The sequence below is a fragment of the Hesperophylax consimilis genome, chromosome 19 (genome assembly GCF_061612785.1).
Source record: "Hesperophylax consimilis isolate HC1 chromosome 19, BYU_Hcon_1.0, whole genome shotgun sequence".
Classification (NCBI taxonomy): Eukaryota; Metazoa; Arthropoda; class Insecta; order Trichoptera; family Limnephilidae; genus Hesperophylax; species Hesperophylax consimilis.
This window is the reverse complement of record NC_142854.1, coordinates 24,443,149-24,457,780: the sequence shown is the minus strand read 5'-3', so window position 1 is coordinate 24,457,780 and position 14,632 is coordinate 24,443,149. Positions and strand designations below refer to the sequence as shown.

Sequence of the window (14,632 nt, the reverse complement as noted above, 5' to 3'; positions counted from 1 at the left end):
AAGCTTACAAAAAAACTTCGTTTTTTTTTGGTTTTTGAATCTGAGTAGTTGTTCTTATCGCGATTGATAGCAGTTTGATTCGATTGTGAATTTTGTCGAGGAGTGCTTTACGTTCGTGGCAAGTGAACAGTTCGTTTAACGGATCGATGAGTTCCGTAAAATAATAAGTGCTAGTGATAAGTGCACACGAATTGGAATATGATGAGTGTGTTTCAATAATCCGCATTTCCCTCTGCGTCTTTCCCCTACTCCCCGCCCTCCATTTCAGCGATTGCCTTGGGTTAAGCGCCGAACGCTAATACGCTGGAACTGTACAATAATTACATCAGTTACGTGTGTGATTCGATGGCCGACGATTGTATTGCATCAAATTCCAAGTGTAAATATAAATGCAGTTGAATAATGTTGATGAATAAAGAAAATTAGATCAGTGCCCGCGAGAGTTTCGCAGTTTCTCCGCCAGATGTCAGACAGCGGCGTGTTTTTCCCGTTTATTTACACCACCTAGGAAAAATGGATTTTTTGCGTTTTTCACATTTAATTCGGTGTTTTTTCGATTTGGTCACCATGTAACGACTCGATACATGTTGTTTGCGGTGGCTTTAGGCTACACAGTGTTGTCGAATTCTACAGGAGAACGAATTATCGCACACAGTTGTGTATTCGTGAAACTATTATACTTTCCATGTTCGGCGAAAAGATGGTACGTACCCGACTGGGATTTTCATTACTTGGACTCTTAACTACTTACGACAAACGAACGTAACCTTACCATTGTACAATATAACATATTTCTCTGTAACATAATACCTTCAAATACCGATTATAACTTGATTTTAAGTCATACAAACATGTCTCAACCTCGGTTCGACCAGCGGGAAGAGAGATCGTCCATTTTTCATTCCCTCTTTATATTCAACTAATTGTTGTGTAGCCGTCAGTATCGTATTCATTACATTAAACTGCTAAACATATCTTAAATTACATAACAAAACCATAGCATTACGTTGATAATTCTGCCAAAATTAAATGCTTCTTTATTTTTGTACTGTTAATATGTGTAACTTAAAGAAAAATACCGATAATATTTCGCCAAAATTACGTTAAAAACTTACATTTATTACGTTAAAAATACTGTAAAAATGTAGCATTTATACATTTTAAAAATTATCTTTGTGCATGGTACAAGTTTAGGTGTAGCAATATACACAATTTCAGTAAAAAAACAGTAGAATTAGTATCAATTTATTATGTCATAATTCAATTACAATTTAAATAGGATTCATTTTTGTAAATATTGAATTTTTTTGTGGAAAATAAATAATTTATCGTTAATTTTAAATCACTGATAAAAAATATATTAAATGAGGCTATCTGGAGCTTATAACCTACGTAAAGTATGTACATTGTACGCCCTAAGATTCAACTTATTGCAATCACTAAGCACGGGTTATTCCACAAAATTTGAACAATTCATCAAATTTCGAAGTAAATTTAAAAAAAAAAAATTCTTGTTTTACTCAAGTTTTGTTATAATTTCTTATTAAAAGCCGCTAAGATATAATTATATAAAAAAACAAATACTGAAAATTTACTTTGAAATTTGATGATTTTTTAAAATTTTGTGAAACAACTTGACCTTAAAAAACGTAACTGTAAAATTTATGAACATTTCTGCTGAAAATTTTAATAAACGTTAATTTATTCGTTATCAAATTTTTAAATCTCGTATTATTAAAAATATTGTGCAAAACACAATATATTGAAGATAAAATAAATGTTATATGATTTAATAGCATTTAATATAACTTATCAATATTAATTAAAATAATAGTTTTTTTTATAACTTAATGAGTAAAAATGCAAATTGTAAAAATTAAGTATTGAAGACGATGTTCACGACTTTTAAACGAAAGTTTGAAATAGAAAAATATAAAAAATATGCGCTAAGAAAATGAAGATGATGTTAGTAATTCTTAGTCGAAATATGATAAAGTTAAAAATGACCAAAAGGGATATGGTGGAATTAGCTCAGTAGTAATTAATTTCTAGTTGCGATCGAATCTTTTCAAAATTTCAAATTTTCGTTTGAGAGTCGCTCATATTGTCTTCAATGATACAATAATAATAGTGTTTTGTGATTAGATCTGTACAGCAAGATACTTCCCAATCTTTGTCTTCTAACGTATAAAATAAATTAATACTTTCCAAACGTCAAATTCTTTGAAAATTCGTGGATGTATTTCTGATACATAATGATGCAATTTTCCACCCTGGACTGAAATCACATTCCTTTCATAAAACATATAATGTGAATATGTCTTATGTTGTTCTTATTTAAAAAAATACCTCTTTCATATTTTCCACATTCATGCATTTTGAAAAAACGTACTTCCCTGTGTTATTTTTATAGACAAGTTATTAAATTGATGGTAAATATGAGAAAATGCACAGTAAACAGTAAACGATTTTACAAAGTAGGACACTTAAGTTAATAGTTTGGGTTTTATTAAAATATATTAAAAAAACTAACCTAAAAACACAGTTGTCATATTACGTGCAATCGTAAGAAAATGACCTCAAAGTGAACACGAAGAATTTGTTTAATATTAAAGAAAGTTCGTTATTTTGCTTATTCGCGAACTGAAATATTTGTTATAGTGATTTGTTTTTGGGGTATTATGCCGGGTTGCGCTACCGCTAGCGTAGTGTCCATTATCAGGGCAAATGTGTCACATCTGTCACTCATCTAACGTTGGATAAAAAGGAGGTAGCGCAACACGGCATAATAGCCCAAAAACAAATCACTATAATACTTTTGGCCGAGAAAATTTCAAATCACACCTGAAATATTTGTTCCTCGTTATTATAAACTGATTTAAAGAATGAGGCGCGCCTCTGCGGACTACCGCCAACTTTTCTAGTGTAGATTATGGTAAAATGTTTGTCTTGTATTATTTTTCATGAGTTTCCAGACACCGTGTTGATAAAATGGGCAGTTTAATAAAAAATATTTGAAGAAATGCAAACATTCTCAGTTTACGAATAACGTGACAATATTTGAAAATCTCCTACTACCACCACAGTGAGCAAAAAAAATCAGAATGGAATTCAACACTAAAAAAAGGAATTGAACTCATGGCGACTGGATGGCATCCAAACGCGATGACATCAAATCAAAAATTTAATAAATAATAATAAAATTTAATATAATAAAAATGGAATCAAACCTTATAAGATTAAGGCGATGCACTATGTCTTGTAATATTTTAAATTGAGCCGCTATCAATAACAACCCTTACGTAGATGGCGATAAGGTTTAAATTCCCGCTTAACACCATCCGCCTGTTTTGATTTATGCAAGAAAAAAACATGGCCAAAAAGTGCCTTTTATTTTATTTTGTGGATGTTCAGACATAAATATTTAATTTTTTTTCGATCATTTTAAAAATAACTCAATTCGCCACATTATACAATAAAATCATAACCGAAAATGGGTTCGTAAGTGCGAGATTTTGAACTTCAAAGCAGTTTTCATAGGCTTTTACATTATTTTTTTCTGGGCTTATAAAAAGACGTATCTAAAAAATACTCGATTATTTCAAAGGCCAAGATGTATTCTACTCGTAGTATTTAATTAAAGCATCCGAAACATTTCTAGGCGACCAAATTTTCAAACCAAAAACACACGATTTTGCATTACTACGTATGGCATCGCCTTAACCTTAATTAATTAAAGGGTGTTCCCAATGTAATCTGACGTACATTAAACACTCGATATTATTATTTGCAAATCGTAAGATTAACAGAAAGTTATGTATGAGACGACGTATGAATATGAATGAAGCAGGAAATGTGTGTCAAGACCGATTTTAGGCAACCTGTTCCCTCACTCTGCCTACCCTTGCGGAGAAACGGCGTGATGGTTTGTTAGTAAGGCTTAATTAAAAAGTGCTCCTTTATATAGGCAATATTACTAACATCCATATGAATATGTTTATAGAACAAAACAAGTATCTTTTAACAGTTTAAATTAATGTCGCTATCCGCGTCTGTTTGTTTGTGCGCTTAGTTCTTCTAAGCTACGCAACGGATTGTAATAAGGTTTTCACTGCCATTTACAAAATTTCTTCCGGAAGGTTTACATATATGATACTTTCATATTTTATTTATAGAAAGTAGAGAAAATTCGATGTTTTATAATCAAGACGTAAAAATATATTTTCGGGCACTGCATTACTAATGCTGGCTAAACCTTATGAGATACATCAAAATAATGTACTACAGAATTGTATATCTTAAAAAGGGCTACAGAAAAATTTGACATGATATATGTTTAGGATAACCCTTAGCAACGCCGCGGCGCCGGCTACACGTAAGCTAGTACTTTCTATAATCTTAAAAGTCTCTCCGTGTCTGTTTGGTTCTTCTAAACTACACAACCAATTTTGATAGGATTTTCATTATCATTTAGAAATTTTCTTTCGAAAGATTTATATACATAATACATGTATATTAAATTTATATAAAGTAGAGAAAAGTCTAGCAATGCCGGGTAAACGTCAGCTTGTGTTGACTAAACGACAGCAGCAAGTAAATTTAACAATCCTTAATTTATCCATGAAAAAATATGTGATATTTTAATGATAATTAGAGAATTTAAAGTTTTTGTTATGTTACATACCATTATTAAATGTTTATTTTTAATAATTTCAGATATTCTGTAAGAAAATCAATAATGACATCTTAAATGTGTGAAAAATGTTGTTAGTTTTTTTGTCCTATAAACACACAATTACTGGACCGATTTCTCTGGAAATTTTAAAGTTTAGAGAACTCTGAACTGCAATGTGATACGAAGTCGATGTAATGTAGTTTTTAAACAGTAACATTGTGGTATACCGTAGTGAATGTTGAAAGAAGTCAAAGACGTTAGAGAAAAAAACCATTAGCAATAGGGTCCATTTGTATTAAATATTATTTTTTAATTAATAAGTTGCGTATTTATACAAATTAAATAAATATAATATACTTGCTCATGCCTAGATTAGAAATATAATATACTTGCCCATGCCTAGATTAGAAATATAATATACTTGCCCATGCCTAGATTAGAAATATAATATACTTGCCCATGCCTAGATTAGAAATATAATATACTTGCCCATGCCTAGATTAGAAAACTTTTAAATTGTGGTACTAGCAATCCAGTGATCGTGTTTCTAATCTAGGCATGCGCAAGTATATTATATTTCTAACCTAGGCATGGGCAAGTATATTATATTTCTAATCTAGGCATGCGCAAATATATTATATTTATACAAATTAAATACACGAAGAGAATGGTATAAAAAGTCGGGGATGCCCGGGGAGACATGAATCAAATTATTATTTGTGGTAGAATGAGGCGTACGTGTTGAACAAAGAAAGATATGTAAGGAGAATTTTTGAATTGTGTATTTGAATGGTAGAAGAATTCAAGGACGCCTGAGTAAGTCAAGGCACGAACAAGTGAAACAAATATTTTAAAAAGTAAACTTTTCGAGTGTTTACAATTTTTTTTAAGAAAATGCACCCAGTTTTCAAGTACCTAAATTAGAATTTGCAACCGTAAAACTTTTTTTCCAAACCATTAATAACCACAATCAAAGCCGGGTAAACCTCAGCTAGTAGGTAATAATAAAAAAATCAATTTGTTTAAAAATTGTTTTAAAAAAATGTTTTTTATAAGTTGAAAAAAAATGTATTAAAATGAAATTCTTCAAATTAATCTTGATAACAATAAATAAATACATTGTTTAATTTGTGAAGCTAAAACATGTTTTTTGATTTCCACATCTTAATGTTTGTTGGCTGTAGGTTGTGTTTGTATTACATCATAATTTTAATGATTTCCACATCTTAATTTTTGTTGACTATAGGTTGTGTTTATGGTACTTCATAATGTTAATGATTTCTGCATCTTAATGTTTCTTAATTGTAGGTTGTGTTTGTGTTAATTCATAACTTTAATGATTTTCTAATCTTAATGCTTGTTGACTCTAGGTTTAGTTTGTCTTACATAAAAATTTTAATGATTTCCCAATCTTAATGTTTGTTGACTCTAGGTTAAGTTTGTGTTACATCCTAATTTTAATGATTTCCTTATCTTAATGTTTGTTGACTATAGGTTGTGTTTGTGTTAATTTTTAATTTCAATGATTTCCTCACCCTAATGTTTCTTGACTGTAGGTTGTATTTGTATTAATTCATAATTTTAATGATTTCCTCATCTTAATGTTTCTTGACCTTGGGTTGTGTTTGTGTTACTTCATAATGTTAATGATTTCCTCATCTTCGTGTCTAGTCCTAATTTATTTCGTTTTTAAACTTGTTTATCTCCATAATGTTTATAATTTCATTTGGAAAGGCTTTATATAATTTTCTATCGTGGAATTTGTGGTTTTTCTAGCAACAAGTCGCTTGCATAATGTTACGCATTACGTAGGAATATTTCTAATTACTTATCAACTTAACAATGCATCAACAAACGAACAAATAAACTATTAATTACTATTATCATAGCGGTGCAGGAATAATTGCGGAATAAATAAATGGCTCATACAAATAGAATCAATCAATTAAATAGTACAATAATGTTTTCATTTTCATTTTTTACGTGAAACCGCACAAGCATCCCAACCGTCTGGAGTCAATGAGAATATATCATCCCCAATTGGGGAATCTTGTGAGTTTTAAAGTAGTGGGGAGTGAAGGAGATGTGGAAGAGGAAGGTGGGGAAATACCTGGCTATTCAGAAATGTTCACCAAATACGGCTAAAGACATTTAAAGCAATGTTTTAATTATGAATTGTGGTCTTACACCAGGGCGATACTGAGAGTATATTTCACTTTGAAACGTGCCGCAAATATACTTCATATTATTTTTAATTAGTTATTTGTGAAATAACATAAATTAATCAAACAAAATTTACTTGCGCACGCTGGGATTCGCACCCGTGACCTTCATCTTGCTAGTCGAGAACCTTACCGCTCGACCATGGAGGCCATGTTAGTAACTGTATTATTAATATTATTGAAGAACTATACTATGCTATTATAGCCTTCTTGTAACTAAATTTCATGCAGTTGATAACTTATACTATTTATGCGAAAGTATTACCATCTCATGCAATCCAGCTACAAGCGACTTTCTAAAAGTATTTTTTGATAGAATATTTGTGTTCGGTATATGAAAGGCGATTGGGCTAAGTAAATCAGGACTGTCTATAACACCATTAAAAATAATTTAAAAATTTAAGTCAAGTCAGAAACAAGTTTAATTATTTTATCAAGTAATTTTAATTTATGATTTCAAAAGATATATCGAGCAGTAATAAGTAATATTATATCTTCGAAATTTGTGTTGTACTTTTCCAATGGAATCGGATTTGATTTAAAAACGAAGGAAACGGAAGAAAATTCTAATATATCTTTACACACTTTCCGATCATTCCAAATACGTACACAAACCATCAAAGCGTCCCTTTCTTAATCTTAATCATTGCGTTTATATCAAATTTACACTATTTGCCAACCTCCATATTTCTCACACGGTTTTATGTAGTTTTAACACACACACGCCTCATGAATCTCATTTCTACAGCATTCAGTCTACAATCATCGTTCCTTTGACAGTTTGATGCCTCGCTGCCATACATCAGATCAGGGTAGGTACCAGCACTTCATTATGGACTGGTAGCTTTGTTTATTTGGACAATATTAATGAAGTTACCTGCATTTACACTTCTTTCAATATCTCTATCAAAAAAACTATTATAAATATATTATTTTAAAGATAAAAATTAATGATATTATTACTTTTACTAGATAATGACTAGTGTAATGACGGCGGATGGTTGAACCCACTCCTGGTAATGTTGGTATCAGCATTCTATTGTGGACCGCTAGACAATAGCTAACAGCTTACATGTGACTAACAAGTATATTCGTGGGAGATCCTATGCACTTTTTTATACTCCGAAAGCGAGGAATTCTGCCTATCAGAAAACACCAATCAACACAGCGACTCAACTGCTTAATAATTCTGCATTGACCATTGACATTATTTTATACTTATGTGTGTAACAAATTGGTAATCTAATCCGTAATATGTTTGTGTAACCGTTTTAAGAAGACATCAATTTAAAATGCGATATCTACAGACCACAAACATGGTACACTGAGAACACCCTATTACCTCTATCACAGCTGAAGTTCATATCTCTAAAGTTCCCAGTTTGATTTCGTAGAATTTTCCCCCACCTTTTTCTTCCTCAGTGACGTGTGCTTGGCGCATGCGTGGCGCGCCAATAATAACGTGGGGGTTGTGACGTCACAAAGCTCACGGCTGGCCTGAAGTTGTTCACAAGACAAGCTCTCACCTCCGAACTAGACCCAATACCCTTCTGTGCGGCAATATCAATTTACCACACGATTTGATCGTATTAACTAATCTAAAAAAAATCATAATAATTAAAAAAATATATATTATATTATTTATTGTTTTGGTGTTTAATTCGTAGAACTCCGTTTATTTTTTTAAAATAAATTTAAAATGAATCAAATTTAATAATACTATAATAATTATGAAGTTCTGCCAGTATTTCTGTTATTTTTACAGTTTTTCAATGTGACAGCTGTTTCGGCTTTTGAGGCCATTATCAAACTGTGGATATGTCCTCACGGCGACGACTTATTTATATGATTTTTTTTATCCCCACCCATTTAATTTTCTATAATGTTCAAAAATGATTCATTAAGAATTGGAATAACCAAAATATTTTGGGAATCCAGCAGTGTTTTCACACCTGTTAAAATCAATGACCTAAGGGTTTTCTTAATTGTTGGTACGTGGGTGATTATGTTAAGGAATTATATTTTTTGGGTTTTTTGAAAATATTAAACAGGGGAGAATTGATCATTTTTGTTTGATTATTAATTAGAGTTATGTTTGGATCATTTCTTCGTTCTTTTATTTATCTCTAATTGTTGTAGTAAATTTAATCTAAAACCCTTTTTTTCTATGTGTAAAGGTTTAGGCTCGTTGTTGTCAAGCGGGACGTGGTTTTTCTCCAAGAGGTGAGCTGCGAATTTTGAATCAATTTTATTATTTTATTATACATACGAGGCTGAATTTTTATATATGTAGATAGATTTGTTCACTTGCTTAGTGACACACAAAAATCATAACCTATGATCACTACCCCTGGCTCTGTACTACCAACTTTATTTTGGGTATGCCATGAATGAACTATCTACAGGTCAGAAGGAATTTACACATTGATATACATTTCATCTGACTGATTCGTTGATGGTTTGAAAATTCTGCTATCATGAAGAGCATTAATTTCTGTGTTCCTGATGGTTATCTCCGTCATCAACAGCACAAACTATTCTATCTCCCAGTCTGCATAGCTAACTTGCCAATGGTCCATGCCGGTGGAAAGAGCAATGTCTCTGTGGAACAGAATCAATTGGAATATCGACATATTTAGCATTAATGAAATTATCTCTAAAGGGCAATCTACATTTCTCCATGCATAGTCGATAGCCGCTATTTATATGCATATAGTTCTCCTTTAAAAATGTATTTAAAAATTCACTAAAATTATCAATTTTGTAATGTTTTTTAAAATAATAAACTGTATTTAATTATTTGGTAATGAGTTTTAGTAAATTAGATGAATCAATAATACAATTTTCTTCTTAATATTGGATTTTCGAATAAGAGGTGTTATTTTGAATAGCCCGCTATTTCAGTAGATATTACTTTAAAGCTGTAATTTTTTGACATTTGACAAGTAGAAACTACGTTATTAATAAAAATGGAACGATATACGCTTCAACAACGCATTGAAATTATTAAAATCAAAATATATGATTACAAATCAGCGGATTTTTTTGTTGACATTTGAAATTGAAAAGATTATTTAATTTTTTTATCGTATGAACGGCATAAAAAGTTAAATAAGAGTTATCTTACTAATTCCCTACACAAAAGAAATGTGTTTTTTTAACATCAAATTCTTTCAAAAGTATGGACGTTTAAGTCTAAATGTTTTTTTTTTGACATATCACGTGTTTTTTTTAAATTTTATTATTTATAAATATTAATGATTATTTCAAATACACATTAAAAATACCTCGAATGCATTCTGAAATTCAATTATATTTCTCGAACAACTCGGTCTTGGGACACACTTCTTGCCTCATTCACATTTATACATCGTCTCATACATACTCTTCTATTATTCTAACTCTTGACATGGCCCGACTCAAGTATCTGATTCACTTGATCGTGCCATGTCTTCCTCGGGCGTCCCCGACTTCTGCTACCATTCACACTTGCATCATATATGCTCATTACATGCCCAAACCACCTAAGCGTCCCTTTCTTAATCTTACTCACTACGCTAACATCAGCATTGTGCTCTTTGCGAATCTCCACATTCCTTACACGATCATACATGGTTTTACCACACATACGCCTCAGGGATCTCATTTCAACAGCATTCAATCTACTTTCATCCTTTCTCTGCCAGTTTCATGCCTCACTCCCATATATCAGGGTAGGTACCAGCACTCAATTATGGACTGCTAACTTCGCTTCTTTGGACAATTTTTTGTTAGTTCCAACTGCGTTCAGTCCTCCATTAATGGAGTTACCTGCATTTACCTTTATTTCCTACATATAACTGTATACCCACATAAAAGTAATAATGAACTAGTATTTGATAATTTTGTTTATTTCATATTTATTAAATATCCCTGTCGAAGACTTAAAATACAATTTCTTATTAAATACTCTAAAAATACATACATTAGAAGATATACGTAAAATAAACGATTTAACGTTCTTATTCAAAATATTTAACTCTAAATTCGACTGTTGTGAACTCCTGCAACTTATAAACATACATACACCCACAGTAAAAACACGACAAAATACAATATTCTACAGCAGCACACATAAGCGTAACTACATTGCCCACTCTCCGATACAACGACTTCACACCATGGGAAATCATTACTTGGGTGATGTTGACATATTCAATACCAACTTGGCAAGTTTTGTGGATCATTTAAAACATTTATTTCAACAGTACTCCTAAACACATCATTTTATGTTTTTGTTTCTTGTGTTTGTATGACTTGTTGCATAGCTTTTATCAAATGTAATTTTATTCTTGTTTTTTATGTTTCAAAGTATCTGTCAAATTAAAATTATACTACCAACCATGTAAAAGCCCTCTGGGCGTTAAATACATAAATAAATAAAAATAAATAAATATAATCTTTATTTATTTCTTGGAATAACTTTGTGAGTAAAACCACAAATTGTAATATTTAATTATTGAAGACTATATTAGCGATTCCTAAACGGCAATACACCGCTCTAGAGCGGTACCCCGGCAAGGTAAGGGTCATGGGCTCGAGCCCTAGATGTGACCTATCTTTTTCTGATTTTTCTGTTCGATTTTCTTCCACTATAATGTCTTCAATAATTAAAAATTATATATTTTTTATAATAATAACTCTTAAGGCGATGCAATACGTTGTGTAATATTTTAAATTGAGCCGCTATCAATAATAACCCTTACGTAGATGGCGATAAAGTTTAAATTCCCGCTTAACACCATCCGCCTGTTTTGATTTATGCAAGAAAAAAACATGGCCAGAAAATGTCTTTTATTTTATTTTGTGGATGTTCAGGCATAAATATTTAATTTGTTTTCGATAATTTTATAAATAACTTAATTTGCCACATTATACAATAAAATCATAACCGAAAATGGGTTCGTAAGTAAGAGATTTTGAACTTTAAAGCAGTTTTCATAGGCATTATACGTTATTTTTTTCTGGGCTTATAAAAAGACTTATCTAAAAAATACTAGATTATTTCAAAGGCCAGGATGTATTCTACTCGCAGTATTTAATTAAAGCATCTGAAATATTTCTAGGCGACCAAATTTTCAAACCAAAAACACATGATTTTGCATTACTACGTAATGCATCGCCTTAATTTATTATTATATCTTTGTATACACATATCTATTTGTAAGTTTATTAATTATATTATGTATATCCAGACGAAGAAACCGTTTTGTAACATTATTTTTGGATTAATATTTTTTTAACACTAACCGTATACAGGAGGCCCCGAGGAAAATAATTTCCCTCGGGGACCATGTCATTTTTGAGGATGCTGTGTGTAGAGTATTTTTGACGGACGTAAGATCTATCCTTCGCGCTGCTGCGCAAGGCGATTGGTAAAGACAGACTTGTTAGAAAGGTCAAATTATCTCCCCAAACAAACCTCACCCGATGAGGGTTTGTTTAGTTAAACATGTCTTAAGGCGAAGCTTAATGCTAAATCACTTTTTTGATTAATCTTTACAACGAATATGTGTACATTATGAATACTAAAAAATATGCTTTAGATAAATTGAAGGTTTTAATATCGTTTCGCTTGATTAGAATACAAATAAAATAATAAATTACTCAATAAAAAATATAAATGTAAGCCACTAAATTTTTTTTTTCAATAGAAATGTTGAACGCATAAAGAAAACAACTTTAAAAAATACAGTATTATAGCTAAGATTATCTGTGACAGTTTCACTTGATTAACTTTTTTACTTTCTAATAAAATTACTTAAAAAATAAATTAAAACCAATTTTGTGTTTGAAATCGAACGTTTCTAGACTCCGTTTGTCAAGCGATTTTAATGTCTGTTACCTACAATATAAGGAATACCAAGAATATACACATTTTTGGCTTGTAATTTCCTCTTAAACCAGGATCTGGGCCGTCTTTACTACACCAATGTTGAACGGGCGTATATCTAATTAGAATTAGTAAGGCGATTACTCTGCATTTGTTGTAGAAAAAATAATGGCATTTGGACGTTATATTTATATCTTAATGATGAATTAGGTTTTAATTTGTTTAATACATCTTTGAACATCTGTAATATTGAAACATTTTTATAAATGTCTTCAATTTTTGGAACTTGGATTTTTTATTCACTTCATCGGGCATCTCCGTAGAAATGAGTAGTAAAAGTGAGATCCGAAAGGCGTGTGTGTAGTAAAATGATGTATAATCCTACGAGAAATGTAGAGATCTGCAAAATAGTGCAAGGCTGATGTAAGCTTAATGTAACATAATATAAGCGTAATGAGTAAGATTAAGAAAGGGACGCTTATATAGTTTGGACGGTTCCATGCCAACTCAACACAGTGACTATTCAACACACTTTTAAAAAGTGATATAAAGTCATTAAAAACGATGAAAAAAAATTTTTTTTTAACTTAACCTAACCTTCTTAACCCAGTTAAAAAAGTTTTTGTTTCATCACTTTCCATGACTTTATATAACTTTTTAAAGATGTGATGAATTATCATTTTGATGATTTATCCGGTCACCAGATTGGGCATGTAGAGAAAATTAACGAAGAAATCAGTGTAAAAAGAATATATGATTTATGTATTTATTTTGTGTTGTGAAAATTAAAAAAAAAACACTTTGATTCTAAGCACTTAAAAAATATTTTTAGGTTCTTAGTTTGGGTTTAGTTTAGTTAAAAGCAATTTTAATAAAATATGTTTGTGTACTTTTATTATTATGTTATTTTTGATGACCTCCGTGGTCGAGGGATACTACTAGCGATCCGGCGTGCGCAAGTAAATTTAATTTGTATCATTTCACAACTTATTAATTGAAAATATATATTGTGTATTTGCGACACGTTCCAGAGTGGTATATACTCTCAGTATCACCCTGGTGTAAGACCATCATTCAGAATTGAAATCTGGCTTGAAATAGCTTTAGCCATGTTTTATGATCAAACCTGAAAAGCCAGATATTTCCACTCTTTCCCCTCCCCGCTACCTTCAGCCTCACAATACACCTCAATCTGAGATAGCTTAGTCTCACTGGCTCCAGAAGGTTGGGAGTAATTGGGACTCTTGTGCGCTCAAATTATAGAATTAGATGTACGGTATTCACATTAAAAAAATAATCCATTTGATTCGGTGCCTGAAATGGCTGCAAGCGCTGAACTGCTAATGTACAGTTCACATTATTGCACAACCTTTAATGCGATTTCTCGATGTAAGAACCGTATCATCCCTTATAACTAGGGCGGCATAACGGTAGGGCGGAACGTAGGGCGGGAAAGGCTCGAGTCTAGGGCTGGAAGAGATCAATATAAAAGACACCGCCGTAACCTGATTATTGCACACTACTGATTCTGCTGAATGAAGACTACAGAGTGTGGAGAGCGGATTTGAAAGGATAAATAATCGAAGACGTCCTTCGATAAACGGGTTGTTTTAGGCTGGCCGCATACATACGTTTTTCGTATTCGATTTCCGAATTCGTTTTCCGTATTCGGACATCCGAATGCACGGAATCAGTAGAAAATACATTAACTGCCGCACACGTTCGTTTTAGTTCCGAACGGAACAAATTCCTTACACACGTTCCGAATGCGAGCCGGCGCACAGTGGTCCCAAATCCCGATCTAGCTAGACAAAAATATTTTTTCATGGCATTTGATGCAAAATGGTCACAATGTAATAAAAA

At 31.7% G+C, this 14,632-nt stretch overlaps 1 protein-coding gene across 1 annotated transcript in view; it reads left to right on the top strand.

Moving 5' to 3' along the window:
- Window positions 1–582: 582 nt before the first annotated feature.
- LOC149415033 (voltage-dependent calcium channel type A subunit alpha-1-like) overlaps window positions 583–14,632 on the top strand; it is a 260,436-nt gene continuing 246,386 nt past the window's right edge. The window contains exon 1 of the mRNA XM_089642980.1: window positions 583–703. Within this exon, the coding sequence (XP_089499106.1) occupies window positions 585–703 (119 nt within the window). The 5' untranslated portion in view covers window positions 583–584. The remainder of the gene's footprint in view (window positions 704–14,632) is intronic.